Source organism: Epinephelus moara, chromosome 3 (genome assembly GCF_006386435.1).
Source record: "Epinephelus moara isolate mb chromosome 3, YSFRI_EMoa_1.0, whole genome shotgun sequence".
Lineage (NCBI taxonomy): Eukaryota > Metazoa > Chordata > Actinopteri > Perciformes > Serranidae > Epinephelus > Epinephelus moara.
The window spans coordinates 2,283,478-2,311,425 of record NC_065508.1 but is presented as its reverse complement, the minus strand read 5'-3'; the positions used below and the strand labels follow the sequence as shown (position 1 = coordinate 2,311,425).

The window sequence follows — 27,948 nt, the reverse complement described above, 5'->3', positions numbered from 1 at the left end:
TTCAAAATTAAAGATAGCTATTGCTAACCTACAGGACTGAGTGTGTGACGTCAGTAGTTAGCCAAAAAGTTGCTAACGTTTCTCCCCTTAAGTGAACGCTAACCACTAATTCAGAGTTTAACTTTAAATATATTTTTTGACAATTAACATTAGCTCAGTCGATTTACTTAATTAAATTTTAAGGTGTGATGCTGTAGAAATGTTACAAAATCACACACTAGCTTAGTTATAATGTTACTGAAAAATAAAAAGCAGGCAACCTAACGTTAGCTAGCTTAACGTTACTTATGACGTTGTAACACTTGCCCCTATAGCGCTAACGGTACAAGCTGAGATGGGCATAAATACATCAAAATGTATTTTAATACAAAATACAAAATACCCCTCAAATAAATGTATCAAAATAAAACACATGTATTTTGTATTTTCAAATACAGAAAATACTTTTTCTTTTTCTTTTTATCAGCAACCTGCAGCTCTATAGGTCCCTCGGTCGCTTGGTTGGTCGGTGGGTCCACAAAACTTTTTGTGAATAATTCAAAAAGTCCTTGACCAAGACTGCTCAAAATTTGCACACTGCAACTAGAGACCATGAGTAACTATTACCAGAAAGAATGCCCACGGTTCGTCCATAGGTGGCGCTATACTAACAGATTCAAATCTTTTTGTGAATAACTCAAAAAGTCCTTGACCAAAAATGCTCAAAATTTACATGCTGCAATTAGAGACCACAAGTAACTATGCCAGAAAGAACAATTATGATAATGGCGTGATAGTAGCAAATTTGGTCGCAGCTATTGCAAATTTGTGCTTGTTTTCTCACAATTTGGTGTAGCAGAGTATTCAATGTCATCAAATCAAATGTCAACAAATGTGTAGCCTATTATTTTTTTTTTTTGATTCGTGGAGAAAGTATTTGGATTATTTTAAATAGGCTACTCCACTCAGAAGTATTTTGTTACAAATTACATTTGCTTTTTATCGGCCTTATTAAATACAAATTAGAAAATACTCAAATGTAATTGAAATACGTATTTTAAATACAAGTAATAGAAATACTGCCCATCCCTGGGTACAAGTCACATAAAATCCTCACTTAAAGTTGGTTAACGGCGGGAAAACAGAGTTTGTGTGGCTCTAAACGCCAAGTATCAAAGCATAAAGTGTGTCCACACATACTGGCTGAATGCAGAGAAATCGATTACTCTGGAGTAACGAGCCTCTACAGGCTGTATACCGTGTGCTAGCAGCAGCAGCAGCAGCAGCAGCGAGCCGACCTGCTGCAGTTGTGTGAGGGCGCCGCTGGGTGAGTCCCTCTCTCCGCTGCTTCTGTCTCCACAGCTCCCTTTTCCAAAAGAAAAGAAGAGGAGAACTAGGTCCGGGGAGGAGGGCCGCCGCCATTATCGGAAAGCTGGCAGAAATACCACTTTCACACACGCAATCTGCTCACAAATTGATCAGGACATGAACATATTTCCGTTGCAGCAGAAACATATTTGAGACCAAACACCACGGCGATTGCAACAAACTCACCGTTGTCTCGCGTGCGCGACCGGCCCAGCATTATGTGGGCACAACAATGGACAGAATAATTATTGAAAAAGCAACGTGGTGAACCGAGCAGAGGACGGCTGGGCTGATTTTTGTACGCCTGAATTTCTCACGAGGAAAAGCCTCTTGCAAGAACAAAATCGGATCGCTCTGTCATTTGGGATATTTATTTCTTCCTTCCCCGTGTTTAATTGCAACGAAAACACATGATGCTAAACAAGAGAATCCAGGCATGGGTAATGGATATTTAAATCAAATTACCTCATCGCACAAGTTGTAGTGTTATCAGTGTTATCTGTGAATTGAGACGACCCACAGTGTATTCTGCGGCTTTATGCTTATGCACATCAGGCGGCGAGGGCTGCGGCAAGCGCTGGCCTGACAGATGCAAGAGGAGAAAGGGAGAAATGCGATGGTATGTACCCTACATGCTCTATCCTCTTATTATGGGCTATTTCCCAGTGAAGCTGTCGAGTGCTACACCCTAGACAGCTGGGTGAATAAATTCCCTTTAAACATTGTCGGTGTGGAGAAGGTAGTCTATCCCAGATTTCGGCTCTGCAATTTCATTATGTAGACAGCAGGCCTGGCGTGGTCAGCCCCTCTCTGTGCACCCTAAAGCCCATGTTAACTGTTAATCCTTTGCACAACATATAACGTTACTAAATCTTGTCTAAGTAAGTAGGTTATGTAAATGAAATTGCTTGAAGGTAGGCTTTGCTAAACTGTATTTTGATGCCGATTGACAGAGTTTGGTTGTTTTTAATCGCAAAAAACTTGTCTGATCATTCAGTCAACGTTATCAGGCCTAGCTCAGCTGAGCGGTGTGGACTGGCCATGGTTGCTTTTGACCCTGCCGGAGCTGTTTGTTGCTTGTGCGTGGTCACTTCATGTGGCAGGTTATTCATTTCATTATGAGCCTGTAATTCTGCTTGTCATGATGTTGACTCCAGTGAATCATGTTATACACAAGAGAAATTCTGCATTTGGTCGTTTTTGTCCTTTCATAGAAATATAAGCTGGCTATTGTATCAGAATTGCACCAGTGTCACTATAATGGATGCATTAATCAGTGGTATAATGATGGAAGTATTAACATTACATGTGTTGAGTAAGTTGCATGTCCTCTGGCAGAGACTACATGTGTCTGGCTCTCTGTTAATAATGTCTTTATTCGTTCACTGTTTTGTCTGTGGAGATTGGTCTGATAGCTGCTGTTTCATTTGGACTGAAAGACTGAGGTGCCTACAACATAGTCATTTTCATGCTTGTCACCCCACTCACTGATCAGCTGACATTGTCCTTTAAAGAGCACCACTCCCAACATGTTTTCCTTCTAGGATTAATGCCGTCATTTTCATCCTGGTTTGATGTTATATTAATTGTAGATGAGTGGACCAATAAGTTGATTAATCGATTAGTTGATTGATGTAAGATTATTCAGCAACAGTTCTGAAAATCAAAGTAATATGTAAAGTGAGGTAATATTCAAGCAAAGATTTCAGAAGCTGGTCTTTTCCTAGTTTTGATAGTAAAAATACTTTTTGTTTTTGGGCTGTTGGTCAGAAAGAACAAGAGATGTCACCTTGGGCTCGGGGGTAAATGTGCGAGGCTTTTTGTTGCTTTATTTCAACATATTCTAAACTAAATAATTAGCATATTAATTCAGCAGTGAGAATAGTTGCAGCCCTAGAATGGACAATACATCTGCCTGACAATTTAATGAAATTCGCCAAACAAATAAATAAAAATCAGTTGATTGCATTTCAGTTGTATTTACTCTAACCATTACTTGTGCAGCTAAAGTCTATGGCCCCTGACAGGAGATATTGTGACTGGTCCTGTAACACTGTCCTCATTATGCTTTTGCTGGTGGCTAGATGTGATGCCAAATACTACAGCAGTGTTTGATAACAGCTTTGTGTATACAGTGATAAAAAAAATGCAGTGATATCACACATATTACAGTTCATTTCTTTGATAAATGATCAGACTTGATACACGATTAAGGCCTTGGTTGTGATCATGGACAGTAATCAGAGCCCTGTAACCAGTTGTACTCAGAATCAAAGAGCCAACTTTGGTTGCTCTTAAACATTAAAACTGACCTTCACCACTGAGAGGGTCCATTTCTTTAGTATCATTTAAAGGGAACGGGCACAAGATGTAGAAAACGTGGCTCTTGTCATCTCATGTTCAGTTATTATTAGAGGTCACTCAATTATTAAGGAGGTTAGAAATGTATAAAAGGATCTTACGCAAGTTGACAGACATTTGCGATGGCTATATGGAACATTTGTCAGCAAAAATACTGTCAATGACAAGTCACTTATCACATGTAATAGCATGTTTTAACAGTGGTATGCTCATCCTGTTATGTCCTAGGGTTAATGGTCTGATCTTTTTTTCCCCTTTTAATTGAAAATGTAGTTGTTTATTGCGTAGTTTGTCTGATTTCTTTGTTGTTGTGTTTTTTTGACAGGTTCTGATTCATATAAGGAGTGAATGAAAGAACCCTCTGCTCATATCACTGCACTGCTATTTATTAAAGTCGAAGCCCAGCAGAAGAAAGTGAAATCTGATCTCCTGTGTGGATCAGCAACTTTATGGACAGACATTCAAGTGAACAACTTTATACAGTGCCTGTTTATGGCAGGATGAGTTTCAGCAGACTATGATGGCGAAAAAGCAAGATGCTCGGTCGCCCATTTACAACCTCATTGTGGTGGGTTTGTCAGGAACAGAGAAAGAGAAGGGGCAATGTGGGGTTGGCAAGTCCTGCTTGTGTAATAGGTTTGTGCGGCCCAGTGCTGATGACTTCTACCTGGACCACACATCAGTGTTGAGCACCAGTGACTTTGGGGGTCGAGTGGTTAACAATGATCACTTTCTGTTTTGGGGGGAGGTGTCACGGGTTCTGGAGGAGGGGCCTGAGTGCAGGATGCATGTTGTGGAGCAAACTGAATTCATTGATGACCAGACATTTCAGCCACACCGTAGCACTGCTATGCAGCCCTATATCAAACGGGCAGCTGCAACCAAGCTGGCCTCAGCAGAGAAGCTGATGTACTTCTGTACAGATCAGCTGGGCCTGGAGCAAGACTTTGAGCAAAAACAAATGCCTGAGGGAAAGCTGCAGGTCGACGGCTTTCTGCTTTGTGTTGATGTCAGCCGAGGCATGAACCGCAACTTTGATGACCAGCTGAAATTTGTCACAAACCTGTATGGTCAGCTTAGCAAGACTAAGAAGCCCATTGTGCTGGTCCTCACCAAATGTGATGAAGGAGTTGAACGCTACATCAAAGATGCTCATACCTTCGCCATCACAAAAAAGAGTCTGCCAGTAGTCGAGACATCTGCACGCTCAAATATAAATGTGGACCTTGCCTTCCTCACTTTGGTTCAGCTTATTGATAAGAGCAGGGGAAAGCCCAAGATCATTCCTTACTTTGAAGCTCTAAAGCTCCAGAGTCAGCAGATAGCTTCTGCCAAGGATCGCTATGAATGGCTTATCAACCGCATAGTAAAGAATCATAATGAAACCTGGTTAAACACCAGCCGACGCATGAACACCTCCCCAGAGTACAAAGAATACGTCTTCTTGGAGGGAACGGCTAAATGCAAGAAGCTTTTTCAACAGCATGTCTACCGTCTGAAGCAGGAGCATATCGAGAGGCGTCGCAAAATATACTTAAGCACTCTTCCTTTAGCACTTAGTTCTTTGGTGCCTGACCTGGATGAGATAGATCAGCTGAGCTGGTCTGGGGTACAGAAGGTCTTAGAGTCCAAGCAGCACTTTGCCCACTGGTTTGTTGTTCTGGAGGACTCACCATGGGAGGATACATCACACATTGACAACATGGAAGATGAACGAATCCCTTCTGACCTACTGGAGACTGCTGAAGCAGAGGACATATTTAATGCCCACCTGGAACATCTGCGAAATGAGTGCAGACGGGCAGAGATGAGGCTGGAGTTCAAACATAAGTTAGCCTCCTCTCCATTTGTCACACCTGGTAGACCTTGGGAGGAGGCCCGCAGCTTTATCATGAATGAAGAGTTCTACCAGTGGCTTGAGGAGCCAGAGTACTTGGACCTGTACAACCGCCATCAGAAGGAGATCATTGACCGTGCTAAAGAGGACTTCCAGGAGCTCTTACTGGAGTACTCTGAGCTTTTTTATGAGCTTGAGGTGGATGCCAAGCCAAGCAAGGAGAAGATGGGGGCAATTCAGGAGGTTTTGGGGGAGGAACAGAGGTTCAAGGCTCTACAAAAGCTCCCAGCTGAAAGAGATGCTCTGGTATTGAAGCATATCCACTTTGTGTATCACCCCACCAAGGAGACCTGCCCTAGCAGTCCTCACTGCGGAGACTCTAAGATTGAACAGCTCTTAGTTTCACGTTTCCCCACGTGTTACCCCTTTTTTGATGTAAAGGCTCATTTTGGGGACACCAAGGCTGACAGAATTAACCTTGTCATACTAGGGAAGGATGGACTGGCCAGAGAATTTGCCAATGAGATTAGGGCTCTCTGCACAAATGATGACTGGTATGTGTTAGATGGGAAGATGTACGAACTGACGCTGCGGCCTATCGAGGGAAATGTACGTCTTCCAGTAAATTCCTTCCACACCCCCACTTTCACCCCTCACGGATGTCTGTGTCTGTATAACTCAAAAGAGTCCCTCTCTTATGTGATTGAAAGCCTTGAGCGACTTAGGGAATCAACTCTAGGTCGGAGAGATAGCCAGCTAGCACAGCTGCCAACATCACTTCTTTTAGTCACTAAAAGAGGCGTAGGATCATATGTGGATATAGGTGGAGAAACTGCCTTAAACCTTATAACACAGGGACAGCAAGTTGCAAGGAGGCTGCAGTGTAGCTTTTTAGACCCTGCCTCCCCTGGTGTGGGCTATGGCCATAATGTCAATGAGACCCAAATCAACCAAGTGCTGAGGGGGCTACTGGATATTAGGAGGAGCACATCCTTTAGTAGCAGCTCCCCACCCCTCCTCCCTGAGCCTCCAGGTCTCAGAGACTCTCCTCATCAGCCGGCACCAGAGGCAGACCTTCGCATTGTCATGTGCTTAATGTGTGGAGACTCCTATGACATTGAGCAGCTCCTGTCCCCCTTTCTTATGCATCAGCACTGCAGGCCCATGTCTAATTGTGGAACCTCTGTATTGCTGGAGCAGACAGTTGGTGGACACAAGCTGGCTATAGAGCTCTCTCTGCTGTCATACCACGCCTCCTTCACTTTGCGGAAGAGCAGGTTAGTGCACGGCTACATTGCTGTGTACTCGGTCTCCCGAAAAGCCTCCCTGGAGACCCTGTGTGCATTCTTGTGTGAGGTTCAGGACATCATCCCAGTTCAGCTGTTGGCAGTGGGAGATAGCCAGGCAGAGCTCACCGACAGTGACTATGCCTGTGAGCAGCTGATCCAGGGGGAGGAGCTAGCCCATGAGATTGAGGGTCGTTTCAATAGCGTGGTCTGCGGATCTGGGGGGGTGGTGGGAGGCCTGCACAGGATAGAAATGTTCCATTCGTTCCTGATGGAGGTGGTAGAGAAACGCAACATTGTGGAGGCCACACACATGTACGATAATGTTGCTGAAGCATGCACCAATGAAAACGTGTACTCCCCGCGCTGCAGTTCTCCTAGTCCTGTCACCATGTTCCTGGATTCAGAGGATGATGTAGACCCATCGCCACCATACTATGATGGCACACTCACATCTCACAGTGGGGGCTTCAACCTGCCGGACCTAGATTCCAGTGACATCTCTGTCATCTCTGACATCAGGGACTTTGAGAACAAACTCAACAACAAAGTGCCCCCCCAAGTGAGAGTCAAACCGGGTGTCACTTTTGACTTCCGGAAGGTGAGCCGTAACCCATATATCGATACACTGGGTCATCGTCGCTCGCTGCCTTCTGCTGTTACCTGGGTTCCTGGCGGGGATGTGGGCTACGATCCCTCAGACTATGCCGAACCCATTGATGCTGTTTCAAAGCCCCGCCCAAGCAACGAAGAGATCATCTACTCAGTGCCACACGACAGCACACAAGGCAAAATCATCACCATCCGCAACTCCAACAGGATGCACTCCAATGGGAACGGCTCAGACAGCGAAGCAGACAGCAGCTCTCTGGAACGAAGGAGGAAGTTCTCAGCGGCGGGGGTGAAGCCCCGTCTTTACCGTGACCGCTCCAAGCGGCTCGGCAAGTTCAGCAGCTTCCGCACGAGCTTCATAGGCAGCGATGATGAGATGGGAGCTCTTCCAAAGTCCAAGGAGGATGACTTTGGGACCCTGAAAGGTGAAAGTCTTGTTAATGAGGAGAGTGAGGACCCAAAAAAGAGGAACATTCTGAAGAGCCTGCGACGAACAGCCAAGGTGTGTAGTATACCTCCTTTATCTGTTTTAATCCAGAAAACAGTACCTCATTTTAATTTACTAGCCCATAATGTCATACAGAAATTGTTAATATATTGCCCTTGTGGAAAACTGTAGTCATTTCTATAGGTATAATAGCGCTGCTAAAGATAGTATAAAATTCGTGGAGGTCACTGTTGAGTGTGCATGTTTAAATTGCGGTATTATCTCAGGCAGGAACTAGACATTCAGCTTGTGTCTGAATGTGAGGAACTCCTGATTTTCTGCTGATTTAGAAAGGTGCATTTTGTTAGAATCCAATGAGTGCCACTTAGTATCAGCATAATTATCCCCGTCTGAGACACTCAGAGTCGGCTGTCTTTCTTCCTTCACAGAAAACAAGACCAAAGCCCCGTCCAGCTATTCCCAAGCCACCAGAGAGCAGTTACTTTGGGGTCCCCCTTGCGAATGTGGTATCCCCAGACAGACCTATCCCACTCTTCATCGACAAGTGTGTCCGCTTCATTGAGACCACAGGTGCGTTGTTTTGTCCTTTGATTATGTTGTGCTGCTGTGCATGTGATGTATGCAAAATCTGATTCATTCTGAGAAATACTGACAATCATTTATCAGCTGTAGTTCATCACTACAGGAAAATATCTTTTAGAACGTTAATGTTATTCATTGGTCACATAAAAAAGCTTGTTGTCAGAACCTCTAAACCAGTGCACCTGTCCATGACCACAAAGTGATGTGAAAGTAATACAAGGGTTTATTCTGTTAAGTACTCCCCTAGAAACTGCCAGCATCTGTATTGTCATGTCTGTTTGCAGTGGGGCTAATGAAGTGTTTGTGCTTTACTTGTTTCCCACTGTGCCCCCCACGTCTTCCCCCTTTTTCTCTGCTGCGCTCTTTTTCCTCAGGCCTGAATACAGAGGGTTTGTATCGTGTAAGCGGCAACAAGTCAGAGATGGAAAGCATGCAGAGGCAGTTTGAACAGGGTGAGCTGATCATCAGACTTGTTTGAACCAGCTGTTTGACATGTAATTATGTGGCTGCCTAATCAAAACATAAACAGAGAGCTACCAAAGGAAAGTGACATGCAACTGATTGTTCACCCCTGATGACAGCTACTGCTGATGAGCTTATTTTCTCTGATCCCTTTAACTCTCTCTTTCTCCGCGTGCAGACCACGGATTAGACCTGGTGGAGAAAGACTTCTCCATAAACACTGTGGCTGGAGCCCTCAAAAGCTTCTTCTCTGAGCTGCCTGAGCCCCTGGTGCCTTGTGCTCTGCAGGTGGACCTATTGGATGCTTTCAGTAAGCAAACACTGCTGGGCTGGGAGGGTCTTTACAAGAACATAAAAAGATTATTTCTTTAAGAGGGAAAAGGGTAGGGAAGGTTTTAGCAGACCTGTTTTGCTCTGTTTAGAATAATTTTCATGGAGAGACATTTTAGTTTTAAATCACTGTGTGTGATGATGAGGTCCTTAGTGTTAATGGCAACTTATCTCTTTGTGCACAGAAATCAATGACCGAGAACAGAGGCTATATACCATGAAGGAAGTCCTGAGGAGGTTCCCCAAGGAGAATTATGATGTCTTCAAATATGTAGTGAGCCACTTACACAAGTAAGTTTTCTGTCCACTGTTTAAATCACTTACATGGATTTGTTGTGATAGCCACCCATCTGTTTTTTCTGCGCCGTATGATGAGAGTGAATAATTTTGTGTCTGTTTGTGTGTTTTTCTCAGGGTGAGCCAGCTGAACAGGGTGAACTTGATGACCAGTGAGAACTTGTCCATCTGCTTCTGGCCCACCCTCATGAGGCCGGACTTCACCACTATGGATGCCCTGACTGCCACACGCACCTACCAGACAATCATCGAGAGCTTCATCCACCAGTGTGCATTCTTCTTTTACAACCAGCCCCTCCTCGACTCCCCCACTGGCCTAGCGGGCCTCCCCGCCTCACCCACCACCACTCTCAGCGGGAGCTCTGCCTACTCTTGTTACCGCTCCTCTCCTCCCCACACCACCACACACTTCAGCCCCCTGCAGCAGTCCCCGCCCACCACCCCCCAGTCTCCCCTGCAGTCTCTGCTCCCTCCCCTCCACCAGCACCCCCACTCCCACCACTCCCCTGCCGAGCAAGAGACACTGTGAGAGACAGTGAAACCACGTGTGCCCATGATGATGCTGGACCTTATCACCAACACACACTGAAAGAAAAAAAAAAACGTGCACTTGCACACTACATTTTTGATCATGGACAACCTAGGTTATGAAAAGAGGAGATAGGAAGTGTATGAGAAACTTCCCTAACCTGCCATTTGTATCCATACTCGTGTGCGTCAGGGCAGGCCACCATTATCAGTGATTCTCCCTCTGCCCTCTGAGCCCCTGATCGCCTGGAATTTAACATCAGGTCAGAAGTGGAGGACAGAGGTCGCCGTCACAGCAAGCCTCTCATCTGTCAACAGCCACCACTTATCCTACACTACCAAGAAATAGAAACCTCTATGCCAAGCTGGAAGAATTGATTTGTGGCCACTTTGTTTTTATCTGTGTAAACTGTTTTAGGTTTTTTTTTCTCATGAAAGTACTGCCACTGGATTTTTAGACTGTTCCTCTGTAGGTCCTTTTGGGCAGCAGTTTGCTTCACATAGCAGAGGCTCCTCTGTCTGCCTTTGGGTTTCTCTCATCGGCTCTACTTGAGCGGTCGGCATGGGGAGGGAAGGGAGGGGAGGGGAAAGGGGTTTACACATCCAGGGATGCACTTTAATGATCACTGTTGTTTTTTCCCTCATAGGGTTGTTTTTTTGTGTTGACATACTGTTTTCTTGTGTGTTTTTAATTTCACACCTCAAACAGCCATACCCATTGCCTCTACAGAGCTCTGGCAGATCAAACTTTGTTTACATCAAACTTGTTTTTGTATCCACAAACTTATCTGAAGCACTTTTTGATAGTGTAGTGTTAAATTTGAAGAAATGCCACATTGATTAATTGTCCATATTGTGTTTTTTTTAGTGGCTGAATGTGGCATCAGTGCAGGCTTGTGAAACAAGATCCTTTTGTAAAAACTTACGTTCTTTGAGTTGATCCAGACGTCCCATTGTAGGTTAATGGGAAATCTGAATCTAATCGTATTCCTCATTCATCCAGCCATGTGAAAACTAGTTTTTCTTTTAGAGTTTGTCCTCTTTATAGCTGTTGGTTGATCTGAGTGGATGTTTAGGGAAGTTTGGTTTAATTAGACCAATATAATATCACAGAAGACTTTGCCTGCCATCAGTCAAATGAAGGAGAATTTTTTTTGCCATTTTTGAATGTGTAACCTAATCGTACCATAACACAACTCTACATTGCCATCTGGTGTCTCTTGAAACCAAACGCTTGAAACCTGATAGGTTGCTGGATGTGTCGCTGTGGCTGTCTATCAAACCAAGCTCTTTGTATTCATCTAATATTAAGGACCTTTAACTCAGAAGGTTCAGTACTCTCAACGCACTGTTACTGCTCGTCCCGCTTTACAATACAATGACCAGTAGATGTTAAATATTTGTGGACGGGACACATTCAGGAAGCACCACCGGCCGTTTACCTGCTCTAGTGAATTAGCTCTGTGCTGGCATATTGCCCTCCCTTTTCATGGAAAACAATCAGCTGATTTTCAGTGGTAGCACTGCTAATGAAGATCTGATCATTTTAACCATTAAACTTGTGAGAGGAGGCACTGTCGTTTCAATGGGGACAAGTAAAAATGGACCACCAGACATTGAAGTTCTGGACGATTGTGTTCTTGGTTGCAAGAATGACCAGACTAGTTAGATCATTGGCTGTGGTAGTATTTGGGATCATCACCTACTGGTACTTTTGGAATCGCAATGCTGTCGTCATTTAACGTTAAGTGGGACTAAACTGAGGGCTCTTCTCAAACTGCTCCGAGCTGTAAGCTGTAACATTAAGACTGGCAACCAAACAACTGTCCCACTATAACACGATTCCTGGGAGTATATAATCTTACCACATCACTTGACTTCTGACACAGCCTCGGCAAATCTGCCGTTCAATGAGCAAAAAGTGAGTGCATACTACTCTATAATGGTTGTTTATTTGTTTGTTGGGGAACACCACCCGTTAGTCAATGGTAGAAAACATTTCTAGTGTGTATTTCAATGATTGAAAGTCCATTTTTACAATTTTTGTGAATGGTTCAAGGCCACTTAAGTTTAGTGCATGATTTAAAAAACACACCACGGGAGATGGATGAAAGCCTCTCCCTGTTTTAAAACATGAAAATTAGTACAAGAACAAAACAAATACTAAAGTGAAATAGCTGAAACGTGAAAGTTTATGTACTGTGCACCAAGAGCAAACCATGGAATTTGTCTGACTGAGAATAGTGTTTGAAGATGAAGGCCTTATGTGAACTGTATAATAGTTAATAAATTAAATCTTGTAAAATTGTCCTCAGCTTCCTTGTGGTGCATGTGTTTTGTTTCTTTCATTGAGCCTTTTGCAATGTGAGAGATACCTCCACGCATTAATGTCACAATTTGCGAGACTCAAGGGTGAAATGAAACAGGAACGTCACTGTTAACAATGCAGTCTCTGATTCTTATTTACGCAGCTGTGCGACAGCAGTTAGATTAATATTGTTATAACAATGGAGCCCAGCAAATCAAGAATATCAAGCATATAATTTTGCTGGTTAAAATTCTCGGTATTATGTGAAAACCGAGGAGAGGGCCCGTGACAGTTTTTTGAAAAGCCTCGCTGCACCCTGCCGTCATCTGACAAAATATTAGACAGGCTATTATTATCCACATATTTCACTGTGGAATAGTGGAGCGTGGTTCAAATTATTTTTCTGATTGACAACTTACTAAACAAACACAAGGCATGAAAATATGGCAGCTGCTCCACAAAGATAATTAGAGGGCCAAGCTAAATTAAAGCACACTTTTAAACCCAGTTTATAACCTTAATTCAACACAACACAAATTACAGAGAGAGAGAGAGAGAGAGAGAGAGAGAGAGAGAGAGAGAGAGAGAGAGAGAGAGAGAGAGACCTCTGCTGTAGTAACTAGAAGCTGTAGTATTTAGCCACTGGTGCAGGTGACTCTGAAAAGCATCAATTATTCACAGCATATCCGTCATGAGTGACTGCACTCTTTTGGTACAACACTTTCGTCACAGTATCTGTTAACATATGTGGAGGGGTTGGACGTTATAATGTTATGACGCCATCTTGTGGCTGCATTGCTGTAAAGCTACTGTAAGAGGAGGTGAGCTTCTGTGTGTCACGTCTCACTACTCACTGTGGGTTATCATGTGTCATTTGATTAAAACGTGATGTGGCTTTATATCTCACTTAGTGTCCCCTTTCCTGACTACTCCTTACATTTCAGATTCAAGTCTTTATTGAGCACTGACATCAAATCTTAAATCACTTGAGCATCATCAGTCTCCGACATCACCATCACCTCAAAGTCTCAATGATCTGTCCTGTAGGATGACACATGCTGTGCTATTTTACCACTCCAGAAATATTTCAAACATGAAATAGCACATCGGACTAATCGATGTGGTTTTGGCATCAGGTTATGTACTTTATAATATTGTTTGATGTGAATTCAGTGCAGTGTTATTACAGTTTTTTTTCCTTGTATATTTAGAGGGACTGTTCAAACCAAAATCAAAATATTTTTCTAGTCTAGATTGTTTTGGTGCAGAGTGTTGGAGATATCAGCCGTACAGATGTCTGCCCTCTCTCCAATATGATGGAACCAGATGGCATTTAACTTGTGGTGCTCACAGCGCTGAAAAAACACATTTGAAAACTCAACATCAATGTCTCTTTACAGAAATCATGACCCAGTTACTCAAGATAATCCACAGACCTTTTTTTTTTTTTAAGATTTTTTTTGGAGCTTTTTGCCTTTAATTGACAGGACAGTGTGAAATGGGGAGAGAGAGAGAGAGAGAGAGGGGGATGACATGCAGCAAAGGGTTGCAAGCCAGAATCGAACCTGCGACCGCTGCGGCGAGGTATCACCTCTGTACATGGGGCGCCGGCACGATCCACTACTCTACCGAAGCCCCAAGCCACAGACCTTGTTGTGAGTAGTTTCATGTAGGAGGAGAACTGTATCACTGCGCAGAAGGAAGTGTGCATCTACTCATGAACAAGAGGCTCCTGCTTGTGATAACACGTCCTCCTCGGCTGAGCTGTAATGTTAGCTAGCTCAGGGGTGCTAGCTAAGTAGCAGTAGATGCAGGCATTCTTCTTCAGTAGAAGGAAAAAAGTTCCTCTGTAAAACTGCTCACAACAAGGTCTGTGGATTATCTCGAGTAACTGGGTCATGATTTCTGGAAGGAGACATTGCTGTTGCTGTTGCTGTTGCATTGCTGAGGATTTTTTTTTTTTTTTTTGTCTTTAATTTTTGGTGCAATGAGCACCACAAGCTGAGTGCCATCAAAATATATATCCTCCTGAGACCCTGTCTTCATATGAGGACATCACATTTTGGGTTATTGTGACCTTATACTTCATTCTGTTTAAATTAGACCTGATGTCCTCGTTCGTGGACACATCTAGTGGCCCTGGCTGAGCACAGAGAGGATGATCAGACTTGACTATCTAGAGGAAGTGAAAGTCGTAGCAAGGTTTCAATTGGTGAACATGCAGAAGGATAATTTGCACAATACACTAATCCATGTAAAGACAAGATGGCAGCCATCTCTGCTAAGTCACTTTGCAGCCGATCCCGACACAAAAGTGGACAAGGTCCAAAACCTGATCACATTGTGTGGTTGAAACTTTTTTTATTTATGATTAATGTTTGTATATGATGGGGCAACACATCTGACCAATTTTAGTAACAGTAATAAGCTAAGACACTGTTAATTAGGAAGTGCTCATTTGAGGACAGTGGGACTAGTTTTATACTTACTGAGTACTTCTGATCCAAAATAGCGAGAAGAAATAAAGAATGTGTGCCAAACAATAGTTCGCCTGTCAGGAGGATATTTAAGAGAAGGCAGACATCTATACGGCCAAACCACACCAAAGCAATCTGAACAGAACTGATACCAGTGTTGAACTGTCCCTTTATACAACTATGAATTGAGCAACTCTCCAGCCTGAAATGATAAACGCTGCAGTGAATGAGAGAGATGACACTGAGCACAGGCTGAGAGGATGGATATGTGGGATGTTTCCTCACAACACATTTGACTGAATGAGGCGTATCGCTCAGACTGAGTGCAATTAACCTTTTCATTGATGTTGTCTCATTAATAAGTGCTCACAAGAGTAAGAGAGCACATAGTCAGTTACCAACGTGAATCTGACATCCTCTGTGAGTTATATTACCCCATCTTCCCCCAAACATCCATCGTTGTTGCTCAGTGATGTTTATACTGTGCCCCCCAAATATTAGAACAGGTACCTGATAGTTAAAAATGCCTACTGTATAAATTCTTTATAAGTTTACAGATTGCTACCCCCTCATTCCCTCACCTTATATCTTGTTCCCTTCTCTGTATGTGTGTATTAGTAAATACTGTACTGGTGCACCCAGTTACACTATAAATTGGGATTATGCTGTAAATTGCAGACTGTAATCTAAAGGGTGACCCATGAAGTCAATACACATTCTTCTGTACCTACTGTATCAATCAATTTCCTTGTCATGAAGAGTACTATTAGAGTTATGTAATAACTTCTGTGGTTCTGGAAGAGCTATTGTCAGGTCTGAAAAATACCCCTGGACATCAGGGTTATTTTATTTTTGGCAAGATACTTCAAATTTATAACAGAAAGCCAGTGTGGAGGCAAGGAGGGTCTGATGAAAGACAATATCAAGTTGGACTACCTGTCACAAGCTCCGAAACTGGCTGGAGTACCCATTCAAGTTAGTATGACTGACGCATTTACACATTAATTCATTGTTTTTTTTTTAATCTATTTTTTGGGCAGTTTTGCCTTTAATTGATAGGAAAGTCAAGTGTGAAAGGGGGAGAGAGAGAGAGAGAGAGAGAGAGAGAGAGAGAGAGACAGGGAAAGGGCATTGTACATGGGGCGCCTGCTCTATCCACTAGGCCACCGACGCCCCAATTCATTGTTAAATTTCACATATCATCTCTCATGTATCATAATATTTGTGTATTTTATATTTTATTTTAATATTATTAGCAGAGTATTACCAACAAGTACCTCCAATGATGCTCCATACATGTTAGGGAATTTTTTTAAATGTTCTGCTGCACATGAAACGCTTCATTATTATATTTCAAAATGAACGTCAATTCGAACATCTTCAGATGATACGCCAACAAACCTGTTGAGAATGACAGAAGCCGTGACGTATGAAAGATAGCTTTATTGCACAAGGTGTTAGAATGATCTTTTTAGTTTTTGCTTTCTTTTCATAGAAAATGTACTTTTGAACACAAGCAATTGCCATAACAAGCAACTCAAACAAATGTTTGGGATACCCTCAACATTTTTTTTTGTTTGTTTTCTTTTTGATTTTCATACATTTTTTCCTTCAATTTTTCCCTTTTAGCAAGCATGCAATGATTTTCTGAGGATGAACAAAATACAAAATAATGATAATAAAAAAGTAAAGTAGGACAAATGACAACATCAAAAGACCTTTAAAAAAGAATAAAAATTCAACAAATTAGTATCAAAAACATAAAGGGAAAGAAAAATGTTTTTTGCCCATTTCAGAAGTAAAATATTTTATTTTTGATACTATTTCAATTTTGAAATTGGGGCATTCAACCCTGATGTGTCCCCTGATTTATTCTGACGAAAATAGCTCTTCATACAAAACTGTGTTTTATGTACAAGACTTAATCTATAAACAACACTGACAAAGGGAGAGATGATGGGTCTAGTATGTTTAGGGTGGTGAATTTTACTTTAATTTATCTGAATGGGGGCAAAGGACGGGAGCCAGACTGCTTCAGGTTTACAGACCGACTCCAGTCCAGTATATACACAACAGCAGTTTGTGTGACCAAAAGAGCTACGAGTCCCTGATTTCACTTGGCTGAACTGGTTTTAGCCACAGGCCACATACCTCAGTACTGTTTGGCCTCTGGAACAAAACAAACAAACAAACAAAAAAAACAAAACAAAATAAAATGTTTAAAATTATGAATCAAAATCAAAAGACCAACAGAAACCCCTCCCCTAAACAAACAAACAAAGCAAATGGATAAATATAAACCACAAAACGCTATCATGGAGATGCTTCAGAAACACATTCCAATAGGTTCTTGTGTGAATGTACATTATCGCAAAATGGAGGGGTACTGAGATAAAGAAAGCGGGACATATACAGTACTTCAGACAGGGCAACAACAAAGATATCAATTGAGTGAACATTATATAATTTTCCAGCCCATTCGCCAGAAGAAAATGTTGACGTTGTACGTTTCTGCACACCACGAATACTTTACATTTGCACGTTTCATACATATCGTATCAGACCTTGACACTTGGAGGTGGAGCGGATGGAGAGTCACCTATAGGCGAGGCACCTGCCAAGCTGCAGACCATTGTTCGAGACTCACCAACAACCAGACAGGTTGTTTTTTAGTGAGTCATTGCTGTGTTTCCTACGTGGGTGTTTTTTGGCGACCCGTTACTGTTTTTCCAGCGGGGATAGTGGCAATAAAGGCAGTTGATTTTCATTGTGACATCACTGCTTGTCTAGCAGGAATCGTGCCCCCACAAGCGTTAGTTTAAGCCAAATCATAATCTTTTCCTAATCATAACCAAGTGGTGTTTGTGCCTAAACGTAACCGCACATCAGCCACTGTGTTGTTGAAACATAAAGTTTCACTGTATCAAATGAAACGCACCCGTGGTTTGCAGGAACATACAGTGCCAACATTTTTCTCTGGCAGTTGGGTTGAATTTTCAAAACTGAACTCCCTGACATATAACATCGCTCAACATTATATTATTTTACTTCATTCACATCAAGACTGGGATTCCTTCAGCTAGTTATCTGTTTCCTTGAAGAGCAAAGATTGGCCGGTGACACCGAGGCAGGCTGGGAAGTTGGCAGGATGTGTTAGTGAAGCCTTAATTCTGTATCATAATTCAAGTCTGCAGCTGCTTCGCACCGACCCTCCTCCCAACATAAAACTTATTTAATGTTCCTCTGTGACACTGACTTGGTTTTTTAATGTCACTGTATTTACCAACCACTCAGGCTCTCGACAAGCCTAATAGAGTCAAAGAGCTTATAGTCTCATGAGCAGACTTAAATAATATTACAGGAGGCTTTCTGCCATGATTGTTTCCACTGAACACCCACAGCAAAGTAGGCATTCAAACCAGGGAGGTTTCATTTGCTCACCCAGCCTGCCTTTTTTCAGGAACTGAAACTGAAACTAAGTAGCCTATCTTGCTTCTCCCATCTCAACATGGGTTTTGGAAAGGGCCACTCTCTGTTCATACAGGAGCGAAACACTCTTCGCTAAGTCGGTCTACATACAGTAACATACAGAACATCCCGTATATATACTAAACTTTTTCTTTCTTTAGTCCAACCTTTTTAAATTTCTCTTTTTTAAATTTCATGATTGAGCGATTGTCTCATTCTTAAATTTGACATTAACATTAAATTGCTGTATATACTACTACACTGTCGTAGTACATACAGTTTATACTTTGTCATAATTTCACTTAGATGTCAATAATATACCTACATAGAAATATATATGTAAATTCTTTATAATACCAAATATTCTCTATTTGTAATGTGAGAACTTATAGCTGGTTCATTTGGGTTGTCATGATTTGTTTGAAAAGTTAGACACTGTTCAGCTGGAGAGAGATGTGTGGAAGAGATTAATGTGATAGAAGTCTTCTTGGAGGAGAACCTGAATCATTTCGTTTGGGATCATCATTAAGAGAAAATCTGCCAATAGCTATTTGGGGCTTTAAGAGACACATAGAGGGTGAAAGATACAGTAAGAATAGGGAACTTAACTGGAAGTCCTGCAAATTGACAATAATACTCAAACTATGGAGGACAGTATGCGTGTGCGTATGAGAGACAGGATGGCCACACAGCTTCATACTGGCTATCGTAGTCTTCATCGTCATAAACACAGAGCTTTTAGCTCTTCAATTATAGTCAATATTTTCCAAATGACCACAGAATCGCTTCCTGGGTTTTTGCTGCGCTTCTCCCGCGAGAACTGGGCGGAGCTGAGCACCAGCCGGCTGGAACTGTTAGTTGGAGTTAGTAATTCTTTTATAGAGTCCCAGGTGAACATGGAAAGTAGGGTTAGCTGGGTCTCTGTCTGGGAGAACACCTATCCCGAGGAAAATTAGACAGAACGCTGGGCAGCTCACCATTAGTTGGGTTTAAAGAAAGATGGTTGCATGCCCTTTCTGGCCCAGACTGAAGAGCACCAGAGTGGGGCTGGCTGAGGGGCGGGACAGCAATGCAAGTCTGTGCTAGAGAACGGACTACACCAGCGTGTATGACTTGGAGTAGGCCCCCACACTCTGTTTCTGCAGTCTCCCCAGTGCAGAGGAGCTGCTCTCTAGCAGCGAGTCTCTGGAGCCCCCCACCTTGTTACTGTTGGTGGGGTTGCTGCTCGTGCTGGAAGTGGAAGCTGTTGCTGCAGTGTTGGAGCTGGGCATGGTGAGAGTCCTCTGGGGCAAGGTGGCAGTGCCTGAGCTCGCACCCAAGCTGCCCAGCCCAGAATGGCCCAGCGTCAGGACCTGCTGCTTGGCAGGGTCTAGAGTCTTGTGACGGCCCTGGGTGTGATACGCCCGCTGCGTCAGGCTGCGGATTGAGGCTTCCCGCGGTGGCACAGCTGGGCACGGGTCATGCAGCTCCCCTTGTTTGCGGAAGAATGGGTCTGTCTTCATATAGAGGGGAAGGTTGCAGAATTCACCTGAGAGGCAAGAAAATATTTTTAAACTTAAGTTCATTTTCTATACATGTGCCTATATGCCTACACACTAACACAAGCATTGGTGGTCTTGATTTGATTTTTCATGTGTGTGGCAATACTAAGCCTTGGAGACATACCAGCCAACAAACATGACTCCCTGCTTCTTCTTCTTCTGCTTAATTATTGTGTAACTATCACTTCCTCCCACAGAGTCCAGTATTTTCCCACTATGTATTTGTATTTATTTGTTGAAATCACTTTGGCTTCTATTCCAGCATTGTCTTTGTCCTTTTTTGGAATAAAATTCCCACTTTTGGTTTCAGAGTCTCATGACTTAACTTTACTGTCCTTTGTCCTTTGTTTCAGGGTGTCTCTGGGTAACGGTACATAGACAGAAGACGCAAGAACCTGCGGTCTATATGAGTGTCTTTACTTCAACAATATGTAGTACAGCAGCTGAAGTGAGTGCACACTGCATTATCAAAGGCGCTACATCAAGAAAAATCAGCTCATCTGAATCTTGTTGTACTTACTTTTGTTAGCGCGGTGGGGAATGGGCACTGCCACATTTTTACCGCGGTCATAGTCCTGCGGTTTGGGCGGTGAGGCAGTGAAGCGGCAGATGCCTGGTTCAGACGGCGTGCTGAGCGAGGTCATGCTGTCTGCCGGGTCATTGGTACCTGTGGTCATTTGGTCAGAGGAACTATCGGAGATGAAACACTCTGTGATAGTGAACTTGGCGTGCTGCAGGTGCTCCTCCAGCTTGGCGTGCTCGTAGGCCCTCGCCAGCTCCTCATAAGTGGAGGAGGCGCTCTCCGTCGACACCATGCTGTTTCGACCCTTATCTGGAAAGACAAGAAATAATTTCCTCAGCTGTCAGATAAGAGCTCGTATGAGTCACATGTTCTGTTTCCTTACATTGGCCTCCAGGTGGTTTGATTGATTTAAAAAATATATATTTTTATTTTATCTTATTTTTTTAGAAAAGGATGATGTACAGACACAAACCTTTGGTGTCACTGGAAATATGTATCATCTTAGAGAAACATTTGGTTGAAAGTTAAATATGACTTCTGAATTCTGGTGAGTGGGAAACTGTCATTCTTTAAGTCATCTTTTATATATTTGTACAATGATATTATTGCTGCAGAATCATTTTGCTATCTGCTTGTGTCCATGTGTTAACATGGATATAGAAATAATGAAGTCAAGTGATTTTGAAAGGCAGCATTAGGTGAAGATTTTTGTTCAATACTTTCTTTAAATTGCATATTATGTGGTATATACCATTCATTTGTCTCCAGAGGTCTTAAATTTGATTAAAAACACTAAAGACATTTCAGATATATTCATAAAAGAACCACGTCTTGGTGTAAAAACTGGAAATGACAATCGCATTAGTAGCACAAAGTGTAGCCGCATCATTGTGTCAGTGGCAGAGGCTGGGATTGACCCACCTGTGTCTTGCGACAGGCTGGCGCTGTAGCTGTCGCTCTCAGTGGCGGTGATGCCATGCGAGCCCATCGTCCGCCAGTCGGAGGTCAGAGTTCGTGCCGAGGCCGTCGACTGGCTCTGACTGGGGCGGCTCAGCGTCCACTGGCTGGAATATCTGTTCCTGGAGCTGTGGGCTGATTTTATACTCTTCCTGGACACGGGATCTGAGAGAGGTTACAGTGATCAGAGAACGGCTTGGTGGTACAAACACTGTGTATCCATGTATTGATTATCAAGAGGACTAGATACTGTCTTCACTGACTGAAGTGGATGAAGTTCAGTTCAATAGGAGATCAAAGCTTTCACCTGCTCAATAGACGTCATGTTCTGTCACTTTAAGAGATGTGAAATTTTTGCACATATCTTTATGGCTATTAGCATCAATGCTATTTACACTGAGCAACGTCGAATATGATGTTAACAGGTTTCCTCAGCTATTCTGCTAAATTAAATGTACACAGTGTGCAATCAGCAGCTTTGTATATCTTAAAAACTGAAATGAATAAGTCAACTAAGTTTAAAAATCAAAGCCAACATTGACTCATACGGGACTCTAACCCCAGTCTCCTGTGTCAAAGTCTTGTGTTTGACCCATTTGTCCACCACGTCTTACTCTCTCCATGGACTGTGTCTCTTTATACTATGTCACCTGAATTTCTGGCAGTAAATTGGTGAAATCTTCCTCATAAATGTACCACTTTACTCCCCGAGAATATCCAAGATTGACTAGTAGTAGCCCTAACCATGACCTCTTTGCCCTAAACCTTAAAAACACCTCCGATCACAGCACGCAGTGGGATCCATAATAAGCTGCCCAGGTGCAAACAGATACTCTGAATCTTTTATTTAAAAAGAAAAACACTCACTTGTGCCTGGGCGGATGTCTGACATGTCAATCAAGGGCCCCGAGTTCTGGATAAGGGCTTGGTGGTGCAGAGACACGCCTGTACAGAAGTTCTGCGGATTCACCGACTGGCTGAACTCCGTGTCTGTCACTGGCACTGCTGCCTTGTCCTCCCCTGTTGCAAGTAAACGATGATGACATGACAGTTAATATAAGATACTAGAAAATGACACTAATAAACGATGAGTGTTGCAGTCGAGAGCAGCAACATGCCTATCTGTTTGATGCCTTCCTTGTCCTCAATGAGTAACTGAACACGTGGGATGTCAATGTGGAGCCTTGGTCCTTGAGGAGGGCCCTTCACTGGAGTGTCAATACTGCGATTGTTCTTGCTGCACACACACATGGAAATGACAGATAAAGTCTCCAAAAATGTATGAGGTTAACTTAAGTTAAGTATTACTTCTTCTACACAGCAGACATAAAAACTCGGGCCATAAACGCCAGCTCTTACCTGATAAGCATCTCAGCGAGGCTCTTAGCATCTATAAGAAGACAATATCTTAATTAGATCATAGTTGGCTGTGAAGATAATCGTTTCAACTTGTCACTCGATGTTACATTAATCCATTACACACAATAATGCTGATCTCCCTCTGAACTCTCACTTTCTGTCTCTTACCTCTAAGTCGTTTAAGCCTCTTCTCCTTGCGTTTCTTGCGGATAATGAAGAGCAGAGCAACACCCAGAGTAACCAGGATGACGGGAGAGCCGATGGAGAACAGCTTCTTCACATCATCCCCTTCTCCACGAGCTGATTTAATGGGAGGGATTGTACCTGTGGAGATACACAAGACAGAGGGAAATATTAAGTACAGAAATTTCAGCGCGAGAGGCACTCAGATAGAAAAAGATGTAGGATGAACTTACTGCCGTCATAGTCGGTGGTGGCAAACTGGGAGCTCTGGTTGCCACACCCAGCACTGTTGCATGCCTTCATTTTGAGCTCATACCAGGTGGCCTCGCGCAGCTCACTGAGGAAGAGCTGAGTGGTAGAGTTGGCCTTGAGGCTCTGCCAGGCCCAGGTACCTTTGGGCCTGAAGTCCAGCATCATGTCGGTGATGGGGCAGCCACCGCTGGTCCAGCCCTGCAGGTTGAGCCCCGCGTGAGTGGAGTTGATGTGAGTGAGCAGCGGCTGATCCTTATTGAACACTGGCTCTGTAGAGAAGAGAGGAACAGAAGACACAGACCAACAGGAGGTTAGAAAGAGGTTGGTAAAGCCAACAAAGGAAACATGTCTGTATGTATTTATTATCATATTAACATCAGTATAAGTGCTATTTCACATTTAATTGTATTTTTTGTGGGGTTCTGAAATACAAAGGCACAGTGGAGATTTTCAGTGTTATGCAGCGTAACAAAAGAACACTGAGTGTCCCAGCTTGTTGCATTATTGATTCTGAATATTTCCACGTAGAAACTGACGTTTTATCTAATTTCATCTCACTGCATGACAGCAACACTCTGGAGACATTTGTGTCTTTCAGCAAGGGGCAAGTTTTGAAGGTATACTATGCAGGAACTGTCTGTCACTGTGTGTGTACAGTAACACCAGTGAAAGTCAAAATAACAGCCAACCCCAGAGTCACTTTTGTTTTGTAACGACCTTTGTGTGCTTAGTGTTTTCCCTCACCAAATTTACATTTTTTTTGGTGCTGTGACCACGATTTTTGTAGCTTCCTCTACGATGCGTGCTGTTTATGGCCTGGCACCTGGTCACTTTCTTTTTATAAAGCCCCGACCTCAGCTACGCACTGTGGCCAGGGACACAGCAGAATAAGGAAATACAGGCACAGGACAGAGTCTCTGCAGATCAGTACACTGGCAAACAATTCTAGTGGGTAATATTGAGAGGGATTGCTTTTGTGTGAGTCTATACATTGTTCTAGGATGTTCCTGCATAGTTTACCTTTAAAGGTTGAGTCTGTATGATTTAGCGGCATCTAGCGGTGAGGCTGCAGAACTTAACTTTTTACTGTGTGCCAAGTGTTTAGGAGAATTACGGTGGTCGACATTAGCCATGTTTCCATCAGCCTGTTTAGATGCACATCTAGAAGTATCGCATCGGAAAATTATGATGGAAACGCCAAAATTCGAATTAAAGTCCCCTGATTCGCACAAACTAAAATATGCTCGCTTTAGCCGGGTTTTGGTTGATTCAAAAAAATGTTGATTCTCAAAACGGGGGATGGAAACAGTTATGTTCGAATTAAGTCTGACGTAGCGCACCTCTCTCCATGGTGATATCCACACTCCGGGTCGGGAAGGCGGTAAAGCATTTACAAGCTGGTTGCCAACCGCCACAAAACATAGAAGAAGAAGAATGCGAGACTTGTTTTGTTTCTGATTCTGCGGAAAACTCACGCGAGTTCGTAGTTTTCACCAAAGTCCGTACATTTAATGGAAACACACAGGATTCATATTTCTTTTAATGCGCATTTCCCAATGATTCAAATCACTTTTGGATGGAAACATAGCTACTGTTACAGCTGTGTATGTGTTCCTCGCTGCTGTCCCTTTTCCCTCCTTGCAGATCTGCCCAGGTGTGCTGCATTACCTAACAAGGTGCAGCACACCTGGTGTGGAGGAGGTGCTTAAGAGCTCCTGTGTCTTTTTTGTCTTTTTTGTTGTCTTGTCTGCTTGTTTTCATTCTGATAAGTCCCATGGATTTGATTGTATTAAAGGTGTTTATGTGGTTATTATTGGGTCAGTGTTTGGAGTTTTGTTCGCCCCATAGGGCCGCCTAAGGGTGGGGCATAACAACACAAAAAATGGAAATTGCCCTGTCTTGAGCCGGTGTTTTATTTGTCTTTGTGGATGAGGACCCACTCCGTATGTAGACATAAACAGCTCATTCTAAGGCAACAAAAACATTAATTAGGATGGAGCAAAGCAAACCAGAAGCCAGATGTGATTTGTCAAACTAAGCAGAGAAAGGTCAGACTTAGATTTAGTTTCATTCCTGGTATGAATCCTGATCTTGATCTGAATTGAGTGAAATCATTGAGTGAAATTAGCGAAAGCATTTCAATCTGTTTTGAGCAATCAGAGTTATAGTCTGTTCACTTGTCTCCTGCTTCAGTCATGTCTACAACACTTCAGTTTCTGCCCCTCACCTCTTCCATGTGTCTTAGCCTCAATGATCTCGCTGATGCGCCCTGAGCCCACGCTGTTCTTGGCAGCCAGCTTGACCTTGTACCAGGTTCCACAGCGCAGGTTGTCCAGCCTGAAGGAGCGCTCACTGGAGCTGATGAACACATCCCTCCATTCCTCTGTGTTGTCCACAGAATACTGCAGCACAAATCCTGCAGAATCACACGACACAAATCATTTAGAACGACTACAGTAAATCCAAGAAATGAAGACTGAGGAGGATCTTTGCTGCTGCTGCTACGTGTGTTGGACACCAGGGGGCAGCAATCAGCTACAATCAGCTCTACTTTGACTACTGTTTACAGAGAAGCATTGTTTACACTGCTGTTTGCAGTATTACTACAACTAAAGTACAATGAAAATGATGCATCAAAAAATCAGCTATAAGCTCAGGAATGTTTTTCATGAGACACCTGCGAGGTGGGCAGGTGTTTCTCCGTTCACAGAGGGTCTTACCTCTGATGGAGCTTCCCCCATTGTCCCCAGGGATCCAAGCCAGGGTGATGGAGGAGGTGGAGGTAGTGGAGACGGTCAGACGAGGCTGATCGGGGGGAACTGAATGAACACACAGCGACAGTAACTCAACAACAGAATGGGAACGAAGCAAACACACTGGTCACTCAAATCCATCTTCTGTTTTGTCTTACCTTGCACCACCAGATTGACTATGATGGTGTCAAAGCCCAGGGTGTTAGTGGCTGTACAGGTGTAGTACCCAGAATCCTCTGCTTTGACTGAACGTAGCACCAGTGTGCCGTTGGATAAGATCTGCCGTTGACTGTCAGCCGTCACCGGGATGGCAGAGTCCTCACTGACACAGTACAGACAGGTTACAGATGTTAATCTCATCCAAGTTATTTTTCTCTCACAGGCAGCAGTATCAGTCATGACACTGACATATAAGCGACATAAGATGAGCTCTGACCTGTCTTTGGTCCATTTAATTGTGGGGGCCGGCTCTCCAACTGAGCTGCAGGGCAGACGCACTTCCTTCATCCAGGGTGTGGTCACCGTGCCCCCAAAGGACAGGATCTTAGCCGGGACTGTACACAAAAATAAAGCGATTAAAATTTAATTTTTGACACACACTCCGACACACAGATGACGATAGATGTACCGAGAAAAAACAAAAACTGCCACAGCATCATCTTCAGAAAGCTGTCTTTATTCATACTTTCAGATGTCTAACCGCCTGCCTCTGAATGAGTGGCCCAGATTGCCTGAGGGGAGAGACCTTTACTCACTGCTGAGTGAATAAAAAGCTGTAGCTCAGTGTTTTAGTGTGGCCCCTCCTCTAACCTCTTAGTTTCAGTCTATCATTTCTCCACAGATCCTCCCCTCTATTGATTCTCGCCTGCTACCTCTCTCCCCAAGGGTCATTTTACTGGATAGGCCCTGTTCATCACCACATAATTAACAACAGCGTTCCTTGCAACATAGCCGCTACTCAATCAATACTATGGCTGTCAATCAATAACAGAGAGAGCAGACAGAGATAGAAGCAGAGTGATGAAAGTGATCTGTGTATAGGAGATCATGTCGCCACTTCATAGCCTTCTTTAGAGCGCTCTCCCTCATAACCTTTACAGAAATCTCTTAACACCCCTCCCACTACAGGTTCACCGGGAGGACCCACCTTTCCCAGCAGGCTCCACTGTGACCTTTGAGCTGATGTTGCCTCTGCCGGCAGTTGTCACGGCTGCAGCCCAGATGTGGTATTGTTTGCCACGGGTGAGGTGCGTGATACGGTAGAATAGCATCTCCGGGTTGGCTTCGTACTCACTGGGCGCCTGGGACAGAGGGCACGCAAGGTCATGTTAGCAAATGATGATAGTACAGTGGCACAGCAGGCTCTGTGACAGCTCTTGTGACAGAAACTCAAAAACAAGTGTTACAGGTTACACATCTGAAATGATTTGATTGAACTTTAGCATCAGACAAAAATATGACATTTGTCTTGGTTCACAGGACGTCAACAGAACAACTTTAAATAAAGAAGGAAACACCACAAACGCTACAAATTGCATCAGACATTACAAAGAGCATGCAGTGCAACAAATAAATCATTCCTATTAGATTCAGTGTTCAACACAGGTACACTAAGGCTACAGGTACAGAAAGACACTCACATTTCACGTCTGCCAGTATATCTTTTTTCTTTGACATTTTAACTGGTCATTTTAAATTCTATAGATCAACATAGCAGCACAGCTTCCCTGCTTCAAGATAAAATGATCTGATGAGAATAAAAAACAATGACTGTCCTTACTTAATGTAAAAGTCCATAGAACAGATTGGCAGTCTGACTGTAAGTAAAATCCTTCTTTAATACATGGATGACCAACATGTTTCGACTTAAACAGCCTGACTGGCTCGCATACATAATAGCAGACGTTCTGCTCCTCTGTTGTTCAGTCAGTTACACCACATATTAACATTTTCTCTTTTTCACTGTCATGTGTTTCAAGTGGGCACTATGACATACCATGTAACACATGTCACATGACCGCTTGATGAGTTTTAGAT

General features: G+C 43.2%; 2 protein-coding genes across 4 annotated transcripts in view; one reads left to right on the top strand and one right to left on the bottom strand.

Annotated features, from left to right (window-relative positions):
- The first annotated feature begins 1,281 nt into the window (after positions 1–1,281).
- On the top strand, positions 1,282–12,399 carry arhgap35b (Rho GTPase activating protein 35b). 2 transcript variants are annotated; one of them, XM_050040638.1, is made up of 8 exons: positions 1,282–1,787; positions 1,903–1,966; positions 4,034–7,945; positions 8,320–8,461; positions 8,848–8,925; positions 9,114–9,245; positions 9,451–9,556; positions 9,680–12,399. In XM_050040638.1, the coding sequence occupies exons 3-8, from the start codon at positions 4,226–4,228 to the stop codon at positions 10,089–10,091; spliced, it is 4,590 nt and encodes a 1,529-aa protein (XP_049896595.1). In that variant the 5' UTR covers positions 1,282–1,787; positions 1,903–1,966; positions 4,034–4,225; the 3' UTR covers positions 10,092–12,399. The 2 variants fall into 2 exon arrangements, with proteins under 2 accessions (XP_049896595.1, XP_049896596.1); XM_050040639.1 differs by lacking the exon at positions 1,903–1,966.
- A 3,899-nt stretch (positions 12,400–16,298) lies between these two features.
- The window catches only part of LOC126388038 (cell adhesion molecule DSCAML1-like), a 71,494-nt gene continuing 59,844 nt past the window's right edge, over positions 16,299–27,948 (bottom strand). For both annotated transcript variants that reach the window (XM_050040925.1, XM_050040926.1), the window contains exons 21-33: positions 27,059–27,212; positions 26,348–26,465; positions 26,070–26,233; positions 25,879–25,977; positions 25,386–25,574; positions 23,140–23,427; positions 22,892–23,047; positions 22,724–22,754; positions 22,483–22,601; positions 22,232–22,384; positions 21,329–21,529; positions 20,405–20,716; positions 16,299–19,871 (exon numbers count right to left, since the gene is read on the bottom strand). In XM_050040925.1, coding sequence (XP_049896882.1) covers positions 19,438–19,871; positions 20,405–20,716; positions 21,329–21,529; positions 22,232–22,384; positions 22,483–22,601; positions 22,724–22,754; positions 22,892–23,047; positions 23,140–23,427; positions 25,386–25,574; positions 25,879–25,977; positions 26,070–26,233; positions 26,348–26,465; positions 27,059–27,212 — 2,418 coding nt within the window. In that variant the 3' untranslated portion in view covers positions 16,299–19,437. The remainder of the gene's footprint in view (positions 19,872–20,404; positions 20,717–21,328; positions 21,530–22,231; positions 22,385–22,482; positions 22,602–22,723; positions 22,755–22,891; positions 23,048–23,139; positions 23,428–25,385; positions 25,575–25,878; positions 25,978–26,069; positions 26,234–26,347; positions 26,466–27,058; positions 27,213–27,948) is intronic.